Source organism: Patiria miniata, unplaced genomic scaffold (genome assembly GCF_015706575.1).
Source record: "Patiria miniata isolate m_02_andy unplaced genomic scaffold, ASM1570657v1 HiC_scaffold_10, whole genome shotgun sequence".
In the NCBI taxonomy this organism is placed as follows: Eukaryota; Metazoa; Echinodermata; class Asteroidea; order Valvatida; family Asterinidae; genus Patiria; species Patiria miniata.
The window spans coordinates 5,506,965-5,525,559 of record NW_024037048.1 but is presented as its reverse complement, the minus strand read 5'-3'; the positions used below and the strand labels follow the sequence as shown (position 1 = coordinate 5,525,559).

General features: G+C 40.4%; 1 protein-coding gene across 2 annotated transcripts in view; it reads left to right on the top strand.

The window, feature by feature from the left end:
- Positions 1–18,595, top strand: part of LOC119736190 (phosphofurin acidic cluster sorting protein 2-like) — a 58,104-nt gene that overhangs the window by 34,902 nt on the left and 4,607 nt on the right. The window contains exons 9-18 of one of the 2 annotated variants that reach the window (XM_038210218.1): positions 5,533–5,653; positions 7,395–7,715; positions 8,777–8,890; positions 9,037–9,143; positions 10,034–10,188; positions 11,101–11,202; positions 14,850–14,995; positions 15,183–15,228; positions 16,226–16,358; positions 18,464–18,487. In XM_038210218.1, the coding sequence (XP_038066146.1) occupies positions 5,533–5,653; positions 7,395–7,715; positions 8,777–8,890; positions 9,037–9,143; positions 10,034–10,188; positions 11,101–11,202; positions 14,850–14,995; positions 15,183–15,228; positions 16,226–16,358; positions 18,464–18,487 (1,269 nt within the window). The remainder of the gene's footprint in view (positions 1–5,532; positions 5,654–7,394; positions 7,716–8,776; positions 8,891–9,036; positions 9,144–10,033; positions 10,189–11,100; positions 11,203–14,849; positions 14,996–15,182; positions 15,229–16,225; positions 16,359–18,463; positions 18,488–18,595) is intronic. The other variant, XM_038210225.1, reaches the window with a different exon arrangement.

Here is an 18,595-nt window from a genome sequence, read left to right as displayed (position 1 = left end):
GATGGGCCAGACCCGTTACCATGGAAATACTGGCCTTAATTTGTTGGAAAGCTCCATCTCATTTATTGGTTTGAGCAAAGCTCCCCAGGTGCCCGGCTTATTACATTGCTGGAAATGCAATTGTAGGATGTTTTTATGTATTTATATCTTTTTTGCCTCTTGAGTTGGAATTGTGTTCTTGAACATGCAGTTGGTGTTTTTGTTTCTCCATTTGTGGCACACAAGTTACAAATAAATTGAGCATAACGTTTATCTTTCACACATGTACGTACATGTACACAGTCCCATGAAGACATGTATGTATGCCAATGGAATATTGATGTAGAATACATGTACACGTACTGTACCATGTACATGTACCTAGGAAAAGGTGCATTTACCGGTAGTTCAAAATGCATGAGCTTGTTAGAAAGAACGGCCAAAATGAAGTCAGAATTGCTACAAATAAAGATTCGCGATTCAAATCTCATTCTCTTAAAATATGCCAGCATTGTTGTTCTCAACTTTTTTAATACCATTAAAATCAATCCAAACCAGCAGTTTTGAAGCGTTTGCTTCAGAACTCAGTGTTTAAAAGGTTCAACGTGATTCTTGCCAAGTTTACTCTATTTTTTTTCAGGATAAAGTCACAAATTGCACTGGGTTTTGCCAACATAAAGATTTTTATAAATGCTGTATCTATGCTGTAGCTTGCTGAAAACATGTACACGTTTGGTACAAAATGTATACACACGCGTTACCGAAGGGCTGAGTACGTGAGTTCGCATGTGATTAGCTCTTAATAGCTAAAACCTGGCACGTAACGCAATTATGCAGTGTATGCCATAGGGAATCGAGGCCTTAGAAATGAGATATCTGTACAAAATAATCTGAAAAAGGCTTGACTACCGGTACATGTACGTACATGTACATGTACATGTAAGTAATATTTGCATCCTGGAACTGAAAATTCACTGCCCAAATCATTAATTGTGCTCGCTAAACAAATTGGATACATGTACCGGGTACATGTATGTCCAGCACCCATTAAACATTTTTTTTCGTTCTATTTATACATTTTGAAACTGTACATGTATGTTTTGATCCAACCAAATTTATTTTACCAGTTATATCCTTTGCACGTGAGGATATTTGTTTCGAAGCTTGCAATGTTTACAGCAGAAATTGAGAGACCTTAAGATCGTACTTTTATCATCAAAACTTAAAGGTCTTCTCAAATGTCACACTTTTGGGCCCATTAGTGTGGAATTGCCCAATTTCATTCCCTCCCCCTCAACCACCCCCTACCTACAGTGTACATGTACATGTACATGTACAATGTAGCTGTAAGTCAACTCAAACACCCTGCCCCCACCCACCACCAGCTGTTTGTTGGGAGTCTCGCCTTCCACTGCTAGTGTGAGCCGGGTTTGAATCCCGCCTTGACCAACATCTTGGGTTTTCAGTCACTACCTGATTCCCTGGGTTTTCCCCAGAATATTTTTCTGGGGTTTTCCTCCCACCTCTTAACTTTAATTTCTTCTCATCGTCTTCACTCTACACTGCAGGTTTCTTCAGGCTTGCGAGATACATTGTACATATAGGCCTACAGCGCCTAGGGCGCTTTTGAGGAATCCTTGGTTTCATTACCAGAAATGATTAATAATAACTATAATACCTTCCTCAAGTGTTTATCAAAACAATTGTTAACTTTGATATTCAAAGGCCCGTATAAACTACACTGTCAGTCAACGACTGTTCAATTGGCCTCAAGTGACATCCAGTCAGTGCCTGACTTTACCATAGTAAAATACCAAATTTGTAATCTAATAATAATAGCCAATTCAGTGCGTATCAGTTCCTCAAAACCCAACAGCACAAGTCTTTCGTTCTGCCGTCAACAAGCAACATCACTGTAAAACCATTCTCGGCCATCTCTCCTTGGTCCATCGATGGCCCCTCCCATAACCCTAGCTATAAAGTGCAGTTTCAGTTCACGCGCGTCATTCCAGATCCGCGGAGGGCGAAAAACAAGAGAGGCACATCTTGAAAAATGTGAAACGTGATCCAGTATCCACATAGCCAATGATGCATTGCAAGTCCTCACACGGACACGAAAAACAAGTCTTGCAACTTGGCATAATGCAAGCTCTCAAGTCTCATAAGACATGCGCATATACCGGTACGCTGCCCATACTGTACGCATGCCTTTTAATCACTGGTTTTCTGTTGATGTATTGTACTACATTTTCTCTGTGATAAATGGGTACATTTACGTACATATGGGCAATTCCACGGTTACTCACATTACATTTTTGATGTACTTTTGAGTTTCCTTGGGCTGTAATTACCTTACTGAAAAGGTTTAATAACTGTTATCCCCATGGTAGATAGAGTAGACCTAGACCTACCTAAGCACCAAAGATGACATCCAGAAAAATGTGTTATGTATGATAAACAAGACGCACGAAATTGGTTACTCATGTTGCATATCGTAACGTGAGTAACCGTGGAATTGCCCATATGCGACTGTTCATAATGTTAGGTACCGGTAAATATACATGTTTGCAGTTCCTTTAATAATTAAACTTTGTGCATCCATGCATTTCAAAAAAAGTTAATGTACATGTACCGGTACCATATCAATCATCAAATACATGTACCGGTATACATGTAATATGTACCGGTACATGTAGATAAACATGTACATGTACTTTCATTTGCTGTACATGCATTTATGAGTATTTCAATAATCACTGTCGATTGTGTCCAAATACATGTGCAGTAATAAATGCGGCATTTGAGTACCCGTTACAACATTATTAATTTGTTTTCAGTGTGTCTAATGAAGCAAACATCAGAACATTGTGTATGCATGAGGTACAAATATGTCTAGGGTTTCACTGAGTGAGTGATATTCCAGGTGAAAAGATGACTTCTACATACGTAGAAATAAATCACATTGCATAGGACACGTACGCACACGTGCATATGTCTGTTTGCTTGGTATCAGATTTCCCTGAGAGAGATGGCCATTTCATCAAAAATAATTACAGCAGGAAGATTGAAGGCTGCAAAACATGAAGTGTAACCCAATTCATGCGTAAGTGATTTGTATCATGCTTGATACGTGTGTATGCAATGAATACACCCATGTTCCTAGTCCTCCATGATACACCGTAGATGTTCAGTGTAAATTACGTACTGGATGTACCCCCAGTACATGTAACGTATCAGCCTCGACTCCAGGGGCACGTGCGCGTTCCTTACACTAACCCCTGGCCATGATGATGACGTAAATGACGCTGATTGGCTATTCACAGCGTACTGCGTGCGCATTTCGAAGATTGCATGCCGGGCGCGCCCATAATGCGCTCGCGTGCTTTGCACGTAATGTCACGTACGAAAAAAAATTGTTATTCATTTCAAAAGTCGCGATGCCTGTACGATATGGATTATGGCAGCCTCGTTTTCCCCCCAAAAAAACAGTATCTGTGGTTGTAAAGGCACGAAAGGGGTACGTACATTTAACACACATCTTTGCTAAATAACGCAACGTCCAAACGTTATGTTTGAAAGGATTGATTCTTCAAAATCACAACTTTTAACATTTAAAGATGGCGTCGGCACGTAAAACGGATAAACTGCAGCCTATATTATAATGTGCCATATTTTGACACATTTTAATTACACAATTAAAACCAGGGGTTAAGATCGTGCAAGGCATGATGGGAAACAACATGGCGCAGTGCGATCGTACCCATGGGGAACGAGGTTGGTAACGTATGTACAAGAAACAAGACAAGCATTTCATAATCTTGTACCCCACAGTGTACGGTACATATGTACAAAATGTACATTCATGGTACATGTACCATGTACAAACTGTTGTTCCATACATTTTACACATACATTTAGTGGTACACAAGTGGGTGTTTATGATCTGCAACGTTCAAGTGTACATGTAACATTTAACAACATGTAGAAGTGAACAGTACATATTCTGAGCAGTATAGACAGATACGTGTAGTTATTGATGATAGTATGCACTGGCTGCAATACATTCACATTCTCCACAGGTGGCCTACAGATTATTGGTTATCAGTAATTATCTCCTGTCTTGTTTAAACATCATGTCAGATAAACCTTTGATCAACATTAAAGTTGCCAAAGTTAACATATTAAGTGTTTTGTTGAATATGTTGGGATATCATATGGGGAATTCCATGGTTACTCACGTCACATTTTCGTAACGTGAGTAACCGATTTTGTGCATCTTGTTTATCATACATAACACATTTTTCTGGATGTCATCTTTGGTGCTTAGGTAGGTCTAGATCTACTCTATCTACCATGGGGATAACAGTTATTAAACCTTTTCAGTAAGGTAATTACAGCCCAAGGAAACTCAAAAGTACATCAAAAATGTAACGTGAGTAACCGTGGAAATGCCCATATGCATGTATGATATTCAGGTCACAAGTACATGTAACAGTTGATGATCAGTAACAAAAGAATGCCTTTTTTCGCATTAAATTTGAATATTGTGACTTGACTTGGGACTGGGTTACTTATACATTTGTATAGCACTGCTTTTTTTATAATGACTAAACCAACGGAACATGAATTTCTATTAACCCTTACTCTCTGAGGGTAGTTTACTGCATGTCAGTTGGTTATGCCAATGCCCTCCAGCTGCAGTTTATTGGCAGATAGTTTGTCTTAACAGTGAAGGCTCCAATTGGCAGGAGTTGGAGGCCCTGGAGGGTGCCTGATACTGACCAGCTGGGGGCACTCACTTTGTTATCAGAGGACTCTCATTGTTCTCTGTGGCATGTATTGGAGTGCCTGTCCAGTTACCCTTGAAATGACATGGCAGATATTGGAGGGCCGTGCAAAAAACATATGCCATTTTCTTAAGGCACATAATGGCATGCTTTGGAGGGTCCAGTTGGGTAAGGGTTAAAGATACATAATTGAGGAAACTGATAGTGGAGTTTATTTCAAATAAAATGTACACTTAGAAATGTAATCGAATATAACCAGGGGTGTGAAATCTCAGCTTTAAAGCTGATTTCAGCTTTTTTGTTTTGGATTTCAGCTTTTTTCCCTCTCTTGCTGTGTACAAAAGTATAAGAGATTTCCAAAGTTCAGTTTTTTTACACCTTTTTCAGCTGTTTTCAGCTATTTTTATCAGTGGTCACTCACACCCCTGTATAACATGCCCAAGTTCCACCAGTTAAAATTAGCACTGCACCATGTGTAGTTGTGTTTTCCACATTTACAGTCTTGAGAAGTACATTTGCATAAAGCTGGAAATCTGTCTTGCCTGACGAGAAATGTTGGAATTTTAATATGAATCATGTACATTAAGGCAAAGATGCTTATAAATGTTCAAAATCATTTAAAACTAACAGAACATAAATACCGTTTTTTAAACTGAACTGAACTGAAGAAGATCACAGCAATTGATATTCTTTGTTTCATTGTATTGATTTTTTCTAATCCTCCGCACATCTTATCTATTTTCTATATTTTATTTTGTTTGTACAGGCCGTTCTTTTCCCAGGGTATTCCTACCTCCAGCTCCATGGCCGAAGAAATGGAGCAGTTCCCGCTGATTGACCAGTGTCATGAAGACAACGGCAACAGCAAAGACTCAGGCAGCTCAGGGGTGAGTAGTGAGGAACGCTCATTATGAGTGGCTCTCAAGATCACAAACTGGGAGAGAGGGTAGATGGGTTAAATTGTGGCTGGAGTTGAGACTACCATGTCTCCCTCGAAAAAGTTGTCTTGAAACGTAAATTATTTTTTTGATATTTAGAAATGTAAGACATTCACTTTGGCTATGCAGTTCGTCATCGGCACCACGAACTGAGACTCATGTTCGCGTGAGTGCGCTGCACGCGCACGTATTCACAGAACCAAGATATTTTGGGTTTCACGAACTGACATCCTCCACAGTGCGGCACTTTTAGAGCGCACCCTGTACATTTTTGGTTTCACGAACTGACACTGATCTTAATTTTACCAATTGAAACACATTTTAATTAAAATTTTGTATAATCACACAAGTACAAGGATGGATTAAATATGTGTCAAACCTTTCAAACTGTATTTTTCCGTTCTGTATTGCCGCATCATGCTTGGGTGTGTCAGTTCGTGAAAACGAAAATCGTCCTATTTCGCGTCAGATGTGCGCCCGCACTACCGGGTGTCAGTTGATTGATTGAAATTGTTGATTACGTGGTTTTCACGAACTGACACCCACTTGCGCGTGAGTGTCAGTTTGTGGTGTCGGCGACGAATTATTAAGGTAAATGGGTGTATAATAATTCTGGCGCCAAATTCTACTTTTACAATTGAAGGATTTTTTTTCTTCTTAGAACCATTCACAAATTGAGCAGATTTCCTGACAAGAAATTGTAATGCATACCATATGTTCCAACCAAACTTTCAATCTGTCAGTGTCTGCCCGCACACCACCCTGAAACATTTGTTCTACCTACGCAAAGTGGAAGTCATTACTTATGAGTCATTGCGGTCGTGTTGATGGGGAACCATTGAATGGGAACATACATATGTATATGTATTAAAAGCATTCTGTGGGGGAAAAAAAATGGATTAAACCTGGGGTTTTTTTCCCTCAAGTGTATACAGGGCGAGTCAAAAAAAGCGAAACCCAAATGTCAGGACTATTGTTTTATTGAAGTTCTGCATGTAGCACCTTTGAAATCTAGGATATGAAAGCCCAATTCATCAGCTTTCTTTTAGTACAAGAATCATTCAAATCACTCATGTACTTTTTAAGTTACGGATTTTTAAACACAACCACCGTTTCAAAGTTCTGTCCATGGATCACAAAAAAAGGTGTGCATTCTTTCAGCAAAACAAAAACAATTCACACAGTCAGTCAGTGAGATACATGTAGATACAAAGAAGACAATAGGCAGACTTTGCACTCTGTTGTTGTCTCATAATGTTGGATTCATCAAGATACATGTACATGTTCAAAAGTGAATCCTGTAACGGGCAAGGGTTAACCTAAAAATACTGCACAGCACATATACTGGAATTTGTATCCTTGTAGTTTGAAAGTGTAGTTTCAAAATGTTCCTATATTAACCAGAATTAATTTCCTGGGCTGAAATTCGGACTTAATATCCCTTTTCTAAAACTCTACCATTTGCGACACATCAACATACATTGGAAATTCCTAGTTTTTTAGTAAAATCCATATATCTATTTCGTGAAAACATTGTAGAGACGTATTCATCTAAAGAAATTGCCCTGTGGAGACGTATACAATCTTTTGTTCCCTGTTATGCACATGTCTCCACAGGGTACCGTGTACCAAATCAACAGCCTCTGCAGTTGGTACCAAATAATCAGAAAATAATGTTGCCTTTAAACAGGACTTCCCCGTGGATGACGAAACAACTCCGATATCCGAGATCCCGCCCCTTCTTGCCAACCGCAGCGAGAGCATCCTGTCCCACCAGAGCGACCCGGGGGACGTTCTGATGAAGACGACGCCCTCGCCCAACAACGAGAGGACGGTACCGCCCTGTACCAACGGCGCGGGCCAGAAGGAGAAGCGGCAGCACAGCCAGTCGGTGCCCAAGACGCTGAGCAAAGAGTGGTCGCAGGGCTCACAGGGTTCACCCAGCAATGGGTCGCGGCAACACTCCAAGTCCGTGGAGAAGGCCAGCAGCTTTGGCAAGGCTGATCATAGGGTATGGACATGTAATCAGGCTTGGGCAATTCCAAAATGTTTGGAATTGATTCCTATTCTATACAGGAGTCATTATTCCATTCAAAATCAAACTCATTTCTATCTATCCACACTATCCATCCAAAAAAAGCTATGAGTTAATACTTCCATAATTTCACCAATAAAAAGCAGTACTGCATCACTGCATGTATATACACAGTGTCCTTGACAGGTGTTATATGTTGTACAAATATTTGCCACAAATATGGACATGTCTAAGAATTAAACATTTGAAGTGCCTGGAATCTATTCTTGAGAGAATTGAATTGTTACTAATTAATGGAAAATGTGGAATCACAATTCCATTCCAAATTCTGAATCGATTCTATTCCATTCTGATCTGGAATCTCCAACCCATTAAGCTCTTCCCCGTTGCACACTTTTGCAGTTCACTTTTCCAATGCCATGCTCCATGTTGCAGACTGGCACATTATAAGCAAGTGCATGTCAGATATTTGGGCATGCATCTCAGACATTAACCCTATTAAACCGCCCTGAATCCTTCAAAATCCTCTTTGCAAAAGTTGAGGAATTTGGGGGATTGAGGTGACATGCCAAAAGTACGTTACTGATGTCGTACCAGTAGGATGCACTTTGTCAAGGTCTTGGGCCAGACCTTTTGTTTTTGCTCAGCTACCGGTATGCATAAATATAGGCCTGGATTGTGCTTGAAATCCTCAATACTGCTCCAAGATGTCACTGGCCAAGCCTCTGTATTGACAGTCACTGCCGCAGGATTTTGCAGGATTCGGGCAGTGGTCACCCCTCCACGGACCATATTCAAGAAATAATGGAGGACTTTGCAGGATTGAGGCTTTATGCTATTTTTCCATAAGGCCAATTGGAAGATTTTGCAGGAGGCTACATCCTGGTAAAAAGGCCTAGGGGGTTGAGGTTAATAATATCGCATACTGTATATTGTGTGTATGTAGATGTATTCTGAATCCATTCTTCATAACAATTTTGTTTTGATATCGACTTCTGTCTTTGATGTCATCTTCTGTCTTTGAAAATCCTTTGCAGCACCCGAGTGTAACGCCGTTGGCTGAACAACTCACACATCTCTGGCAAGGCTTGACGGATAGTCAGATCCCCGACAAAGTCATCCTAGTCAGTGTGCTGGAGAAACACGGCAAGGTAGGGATCCAGACCTCTTGTTCTTTTCTTAATTTGTTTCCCAACCTGATATTGTGCACTTAGGTGTATGGTTACTCAATGCATTTTCAAACTTTAGCCCTTGTATGTAAAAATTGGTGTGTTCCTCACTTTTGTGTTCTATTCAGGTATTAGCCCAGACTTTGACAAATGCTGGGGAGAAAGTGGTGTGTACGTGTAACCATAACGACGTGGAAGCAACTCTTCAGTTTATTGTTAACAAACTCCAAAAGTAGTAAGTGGACAATTTTTGCAATGTGGTGTGGAAATTGTTTTTCCCCATCAGAAAATAGAACTTAACATCATTGACAAGTTGGAATCTTCCAAAAGGGTTCTGCGTTGCATGGAAACATGCATGTATTTTCAAACTTGAATACTCCATCTCTGAAGCTTTTATCTGTAAAATTTTTAAAAATATTTTTGAAAGAATCCCCTCTTTTCTTTCGTTATGGTGTTTTGAACTCATGGTGTGCTTTTGAAATCAGGCATGAGAATCTTCCTGTTTAAACACGAATTCCGTTTTTTTTGTTGCCCAAATTTCTGCATTTTTAATTTATTTTGAGCCTTTTTTGGTTTTTGTTTGCCTGATTTCACATCTTTTTTTTTTGTCTTTGCACAAATTTCCGTTTTTTTATTGAAATTCATTCTCATGCCTATAAACATCAGGTGTAAGTGCTTCTGGCAGCTCACAGAGTTAGGGCCTGTAAACTCGGAAAGAATACAGTACTTTTAACTCTTATCTTGTTAATCCCTTTGTCAACAAACTGGCCCCTGTCATCAGATACTGCTGCTAATCCCCTGCACTTGTCAGTATCAGCTGTGTGACAGCACTTTATATGTGGCTTTTTTAAACTAATAAGTTTTGGGGATTATAAAGCCACTGTTTGGACAAAGGATTAAGATAGATTAGAGGGCTGGCCAGTTTACAGTTAGATTGACTGTTTTCTCTCAGAAGTTTCTAGTGGAGGTTACACGCAATGAATGCAGCAAAGAGCATTCAAACCCTGCACCGTGGTATTGCAAGTTATTGAACCACAAGTAAAATCCCCAAAGTTTTGTAAAAAAAAAAAAAGGGATGATCCCTCATACTAATCCTTTTTTGGGGGGGTATATTTTCCACGACAGTTGTAACCAGAATCCTAAAATCCCTGAGCCCCTCAAGGTAGCCCTGTGTGGGAATGAGAGCTACGCTGGGGCAGCGCTCAGACCCTACGTGGAAATGTTTTCGGCTAAGACGGCTGATTGGCAGAATTACGTCAGCTTTTATGTTGTTCCGTTAGGTGAGTTGTACGAGTTGTCACTGTGAACCAGATTATGTCTGAAAACACTTTTGATCCTGACAAAATGTCTGAAAAGTGAACAATGTTGATGATATTTCAGACATTTGGTTTTCTGGGATGTCAGAAATGTAACACAAATGGGCACCGCTGCAGACATTCAAAATATCTGAAACGTAAGCCTTTCAAGAAACAGGCTCAGACATTTCCATGTGACTGACAGGCTGGTTACTTGTTAGGTTTATATTTCAGATATTTTCAGGTTAAAGGGAATATCCAACGTTTGCAAACATCAAAAAACAAAACAACCAAATTATTATGAAATATCTTACTGGACTGTTGGTGAATGACATCCTGAAGCATCCTGTAAAATCAAGGCAGCTGGTGTGCTGACATTTTCAAGAAAAGTGGGGTTTTCAAGTACTGCCACCAATGAATTTACCATATTTAGTTAGTCCGCATTTTGTTTGCAATCAATTACACACCTATGAACGGCTAGCTACACAGACTGGTTCCCTGACCTTACAATTCCTGACGTCTATAAATTGCTTCATTTCATCTTAAGTTGCGTCAGGGAACCAAACTACAAGAACATGATTGTTTTTCTTGGTTTTTCCATCATCTACGAACACAAAACGTTAAACAAGTCAGTGTAACAATATTCGCTATAAAATTCTAACCTCCCAAATCCATCCATTTCCGAAAATTACGGCAAAAGCAAATGTTGTATGTATTCTCTTTCATAGAATTTCTTACAAAGTGTTCATTTGTCATTGTTCATTCTCTATTTACTTGGGAAATTAATTGTGACTTGACAAGTACTATCGGATAAAACCAAATTTGTCGCTCTACATGTAGCTAAAAACCTGATTACAAACATAACTGTTGTTATTTTATTTGCTTTTTTTTTTACAGGTAATTGTTCTCTTGCCAAGTATCTGGGCTCCTTAGACTCCAGGTACTCTTCGTTGTTTCTGGACCCAAACTGGAAGGAATTCTTCGACAGAGATTTTCCAGGTAAGAAATCAAGGGAGCTGTCTCCCGAGTGGCATTTTTTTTAAAACAAAAGCCAGCCTCTATTTTCAGACTAATTCATACTTCACAAGAATGAGATTACCATGCACATGTGACCTTGCAGTACAGTCACAGCAAAATTTGCCAGAATCAAAATTCCTTCATCCCTTGTGAACTCACTTGAAATTGAATAAATGTGCATTCACGTTTGTGAGCAGTATGACCGGCCCAATCGTCTTTCTTTTATTTGTCCTGAAAATAAAAAGTTTATTCTCCAAATTTGTTTCTGTTCGGCCAGTAGAGTCTGTGCACCGCTGTGCTCATGTTGCTACTAAACTCTTAGTTGTGGATCAGAAATTACGAAGTGGCCCTGTTGTGTTTTGGAGTACCCTTTTTTTCCTGTAAATATGTTGGCCAGACAGGAAATTGTTTACCGTGCTTGTTGCTATGGATTTTCAGGTTGTGGTTCTTCGGTGTTTTTATGAAAGCCCTAACTGACTAATTCTTTGCGCCAACTTTCAGATAACCAGCCGCACACAAAATCTCGCAGGACAAGAAATGCGGCCTGTAAGTTTGCCCTGCCCCTTGTCCCCGTGCTTTGTGCTCCCAGTGATGCAGCAGTGGTCTTGGCAGATTATTTTTGTTTTGGCTAAATCACAGAGTCGCCTCCTGCCCAACCCCACCCACCCCCCAACCAAACCCCACAGCACCCCACGCAATTCCAAAGCAGTGGCTTATCCAATCAATACGTAAAATGTGACTAAAATTTTTGGTCTCTAATGCAGATTTTTTTTTTAATTTAAATAGTTAAGACATAAGACTTGTGAATTGTAGTCTTGGCAATCAATATTACTCATAGGAGCTGTTTTAAGACCTCCAAAATGTTCGTGTTTCCCTTGTGGTTTTCCAGTAACACATAAAGCAGGAGGCACGAGTGCGATACGTTGGCCATTTCATCCAGATCTGTCCGAGTGGGAAATTATACATATACCAATAGTACACATGGTACAAGATACAACTTCTAAAATAGCCTTTTCCTTTCAGTTTGTAAATCAAAATGTGTGTATTTGTTCATTATAGCATTGTTGTGAAACAAACCGACCAATCAATTTTTAATTTGGCGAAGCCATGAATAGGTGCGTGCAAGTGTTGGTACGATGCGCACGCTAGTGCGGTTGCTATAATTCGTTGGTTTAGGGCGTGACATCGCGTAGCTGCAATCGGTTTAATGAGAACGTGTCACGGATGCTGAATTTGGGCGCAATTCAAAACATGACTCGGCAACTTTTGAATCGAAATTGAGACCCTAGAATAATATTTTCTCAGAATATACAGCATTCACTGAGCTAAAACTTCATTGGGTTAGTTGTTAAGCACCCTTCTTCAGATTTTGAGCACTTTTGTTGCTTCAAACGAACATAATGCACAAATTACAAATGATGGACGGTACCTTTAAATCCTGCTATTTTCCCTCCAATGCTATCGTGTTATCCCTCAATCCAACAGTTTGTTTATTCCAGGTCATGTGAACGCAGCATGGTGTGACCGCTTTTTTTTGGTGTCCCAATTATTTGTGTCTTGTATATATATTTATTGATCGTTTAGGGTCAAAATCTGTGGGATTTGTACATTTGGAAAAATAAAGCCTTACACGATCCAGCCACTTTATGATGGGACTGATTTCCATTTTTGTTTTTCAATTTTTGTCTTCACTATTTCATCAAAGAGTACTTTAACCCTCCTGCTCTTTACAGTCAAAATTCACTTCCACTTTTAACGAAGGCTAGTCACCAGCAGTCAGATCATATGCTAAGCAAGCACTTAGACTAGTCAAATTGGTTTCACAGACAAAGCAGGCAAGTTGTGGTCACAGGTGTTTTATCGATCACCCGGAGTCAAAGCATAGCTGTATCAAGTTACTTAAACAGTCCCAGCCAGTCAATCCTGCTGTGTGCGGGCTGGGAATTCCAAACTGTTGAAAACAGTCACTTGATTGATTTTGACCGCAAGGACAACTTGGCACAGAGTGTATGTTTCCATAGAAGGGTTAAAGTCATTGAAAAAGTTGTGCCCATCTACTGAACTCGAATACATTTTTTTTGGTGCCAGAATTTTAATGGTGCTGTAAGTGTGTGTCTCTGTTTGCAACTTTGAATTATAAAAACATGAGACACATACATGTACATGTACTAAGCCAACTTTCATGTGGTGTAGAGTTGAAATCTTGTGTAACTGTTCTCAAGTCAAATCAGTGGCCTTCAAGTGGCAATGGAATAGAACATCCACTGTTTTGCCCTTCACTGACGTATTTTTTTGTAAACATACGTGTACTCAGTGCTGTCGAAGAGCTTGTGATTGTTGCCTTGCAAGCTCTGTTTGAGGGTTTACGTTGATGAAAGGCAGTACTCAGTACTGGGTATATAAATGTTTTAGTGTGTATTTCTTTTTAATTGCATGTTTTGTATGAGTATTAAACACAAACACATGATGAAAATATATTTTAAGATGGCAGAATCGATCAAATAAAATTGTGAGGTTGTATTTTTCCTTTTCGCTATTAGCAAAAAGGACACTGCAAACTGAACACTGCACTCGTTGCAAATGTGCATGTATGTACACGTGCACTTGCAGTGACCACACAAGTCAAGCCCAAGTCAGTCACAACTCGGTCACAAGTGATCAGAAGTCAGTCACAGGTCATCACAAGTCAGTCACAAGTCAGCCACAAGTTAGCATACTTGAGCAACAAGTCAATCACAAGTTAGCCTACTTCAGTCACGTGTCAATCAAAACTTTAACACACTTCAGTCACAAGGCAATCATGAGTTAGCACACTTCAGTCACAATTAGATAGCACACTTTGGTCACAAGTCAATCACAAGTTAGCACACATCAGTCACAAGTCAATTACAAGTTAGCACACTTCAGTCACAAGTCAGTCATGAGCCTAGCACACTTCAGTCACAGGTCAATCACAAGTCTATTACACGTCATCGCATACATGTACATGTACATGTATCAGTCACAAGTCATCACACAAGAGTCACAAGTCATATGTACATGTACATGTATGTACCGGTACATGTAAGTCAGATATCTCTCCATCGCAACTCAACCATAAGTCAATCACAAGTCCATCACAAAAGTCAGTCTGGAACTAACACAAGCCACTTACAAGTTAATCACAAGTCTTATAGACTAGCCAAATGACAAATCATTCAAATTGTGACCAATGCATATGTATCTGTGACTGTTCATCCCACGTTACTGGTGACCTTGTGATTTGGACTTGTGTTGGAATCTACAGCACAGTGGCATGTCTTCCCATCGAAGTAGCTCTGTTGCTTTGAATTGTTTTCTGTGTGTACTGTGCTGAAGCATTGCCAAGAAGGATAAGGCGTTAGTAGATTTTCACTTGACCCACTCAAGTAAAATCAAAGTAATCTTAAAGAGATTCTGCTATCGTGTGTAACTCCTGAACTTGAAAGTGTTGATTAAACTTTAAGTGAAGATGGCGTCTCTAGACTGATTTACGACCTAAAAAAGCTTTGCGAGAACCATCATTTTTTGAGAGCAGGTAAATTTTTGAACTAGGATTATTCAAGTGGTGTACCTCTTCTTCATTGGTTTTGACCCTGTGTGTTTTGCAGACGCCAAGGAGATGGTGAACCGAGTCAGCCAGTATCTGTCCGGCGGCCAGCATCGTCTACAGCTCCCCGTGGGCGAGGTCATGGTGACATGCAAGCAACGCAGCACCGATGAGGAATCCATACAGAAATTCATCCCATTCATTAATGTGAGTTGGCCCTGGAAACTTTGACAGTTCAGTGGATTATGTGATACAAGTACTGCCTCTGGGGTGACGGGGGGAAAGAAATCAAAGAGCCTTGTACACTTTGTTGCTGCTGTTCATGAACGGTTCCTTCTACCAGTCTGAGTACTAGTGTGATGAACATTCCGTATTTCTATATTTCCATTCTCAGAATGTCAGGATAGGGTCCACTGATGCAGTGAGCTTTTCATTGTCAGGTAAGAAATCATGAACAGATTTATAATAATAATAATAATTTGGGAGGCTAATCATCCTTACTCGCAGCTGGTATGCTGAATTGCCAAGGACACGGCTACAACGTGGTCAGGCTGCTGGCACGTAAAGGCGCCTATGGCTGCCGGCCACATCGACCCATATATGACCACGGAACACAGCCTGAGATTGAAAGTGTTTGATTTTTCCGGAGGGAGGAAAACCGGAGGGCCCGGAGAAAAACCCACGTGGCACAGAAAAGAACCAACGCACAACTCTACTCACATACGATCCGCGGCCAGGATTCGAACCGTGGTCACCTTGGTGAGAGGCGAGCGCTTTACGCACAAGCCACCCATGCCACCCATTTATGGTAGAATTCCCATGCCACCATTTATGGTAGAATTCCATGTCTATATACATGTATGTCAGTACTTAAACATCCAGTTAGAGGGTAAGAATACTATTTTGTGTTAACAAAAAGGAAAAGATTAATAAAGGAAACCCTTTTGCATACACAAAATAAGAAAGTACTTGGTTCAATGAGCCAGTTTATACTGAGCACATACATGTTGCATGGTAGAGCGATAAAACACTGAGCGATTTTTGAATCTGCATTCTGGCCAATCAGTGCATTGGCGATCATGCAGGCATGCAACTTTTCCTCGGATCAGCTGATTTCCTCTTTTTCTTACTTCCCATGTGTGCCATTGAAAATAGAAAAACACTGTACAAAGTCTGGGAAAAAAATTGAATTTCCTCTTTTTTGTGTGATTTCCCAGTTGCATGCCTGATCATGGCATTTGTAGGTTGGCATAACATCACCATGTGAAGCAGTGAAGGTAGCCTCTTGGTTGTCCCTGGTGGTGTGAATCACTTCTATAGGCCATATCCTTGGGCAGATAGTGACATTTGGGGTGTACAAACAGACATGGATCCAAGGTTTTTGATGTAAGTTTGCCTATTGAAAGTCTTCTTTTTTTTCCCCCTGCCACCTTTCAGAGTGTGAGGACACCAGCCCAGGCAGTGCTGGAGGACCTCTCTCCTCCAGTCCCCCAGGAGGACCTAGCAATCGAGACAAGGACGTCGCCGGCTCCAGCACCCCACCGTCAAGCCCTGTCGTCATCAATAACAGGTTCAGAAATAAATGTCCAATCTTCCCAGCCACAGAAATCGCCCTTATCGTTGCCTTTGTCCAAGACCGAATTTTTTTTTTAGTCCCCTGATGCAGCTGGCCCCTGACAAGTGTGGTCAAGCTGCTGAGGCGGAAGAGGATGCCATCTGCAACATGAATCAAATGCAGACGTGGGAACTTTGGCAGTGCTACCCGGGAAATATTGTACATATGGGGTTTAAAGGGGTACTTGCATTGTTAATAATAATAATAAAAATAATATAAATTTATATAGCGCACTTGTACTGAAACCCGGTCAAAGCGCCAACACACCAAAATAGTCATGGTCCAGTCATAGTGAAATAACTAGTGAATTAGATGAGATTTCAGTTTTCATTTGAAGATGTCCAGGGATGTTGTTTGACAGAGTGTGGCAGGGAGTTTATTCCAAATGGCAGGTGCTGCCTTGGCGAAGGTACGCTGACCATAGCGGATTGTATCTAGTTCTGGGTTCTGCTAGCAAGTATGAGCCTGAAGATCTGAGAACCTGGCCTGTTTGCTTGAGGGAGATACTGAGGAGCACGACCATGCATGATCTAAAACACAAGGAGGCGGATCTTGAAACTGATCCTCTTGGATGCCGGAAACCAATGTAGTTCACTTGTAATCCCTCTTCTTTAGAATTTCCCTTGTGGGGTTTCCGTTTTACAAAGACTGGCTTATGGGGTAACATTATTCCCTTTGTGAGAGTATGCCACAAGGTAGCTCTCGTACCATTTTACACAGCGCGTGTGAGGTATGCTCAGAATTTCCTGTGTAGCTCTGCCAAAGATCCCAGTACATTATTGATAGTGACCTCTACTGCTCTGGTGGCTGTTTGGAGCTTGTCATGAACCTGCTGTATGAGGGGAATAAAATCCAAATCCAGTCTTGTGTCAAGACTACCCTTATAAATGAAATATAATTTTGTTTTGTTTAACTGTGGATGTCATCTTAAGATATGCACACCCTGCACAAAAGTTACCTACATGCAATAGGGATGGACACCATCCAAACCCCCCCACCCCTTTTCCATTTTGTCCCTCAATATCACTGCCGCCAATTGTTTTTTTATACCAAGCCTTTATGATTTGGTTGGCTGAAGTGTTGTGCATATTACGCAACCAATTTTATAAATGAACCTGTTCACTGACCCTGCATTGTAAAAAGTGCATATTCACGAGAGTGATGTTAATTGTTATCAATGATAATTACAAAATGCCCATTCTAACTAGGCTAAAACTTTGCATTCATATTGAATATGGACATCTCTAATAATGTATACTAAATTGCTAAAAATCTATCATTGCACAGTTGAGATCTGAATGGTTGGAAAGGGAGGGGGGGGGGGGGGGAACACAATTACTCATACATTGTGCCCGTCTGATTTTTAGAAGTTTCTACTGGGCATTGAACTAAACACCGCAAAAAACAAAGTCCACACTCATTGGAGGGGTCATGATTTTGAATCTGATCGTCCTATGATGACGTCATTTATATAGACCTTTGGGATATTTTGTTAGCTACATTTCGATACCCTGTTTGCTACCAAATACTGTAAATCCTCCAAGATTGACAACGGTTTATGAAAAATGATGCAGTTCGGAAAGTTCCAAATTTAAAGATTGCGCGAGAAGAAAGTGCAAACACACGCTCGTAATTGGCCCCTATCGACTACACAGTGCCTGAAAAAAGCGCATGAGCATCAGGCCCTGACAGTAATGCATGCAGACTTCCATCCTAGTGGTCTCCCAACTCTCCCTCTGTAACCGTTGAGGGCGTACTTGTGTACGGAGCTGGCTTTGGACATCTGAGGAATTTTTTTACAGAGCCGATCGAAACATGTCAAGTTGCTTAGAATCACCCTTAATAACCAAACCAAAAAGTAGATTTATCAGTGGATTAACCAATTCATCCATCACCAATGTAATTCATCATTTAGTTTCAAACCCTATATGCATGCGGTAGTGTATTAATTTCACTTATGTTTTGTAGGCACCACCCCACATTGTGTTTTTGTTTTCTTTTTGTTTGTTTATTTTTCCTGCATGCGTGTGACCGTGCTAATTATGTTGGCCATCTTACAGAGAGGAGACAGTCGTTGAGGCAAGGTAAAGAGAAAAACAAGATTTTTTTTTTTTTCATATTTTTTTCCATTTTTTTCCTCTTCCTTCCTATTGCTTCAGTACCTTACCCTGTAGTGCTCTGTCCATTCATTT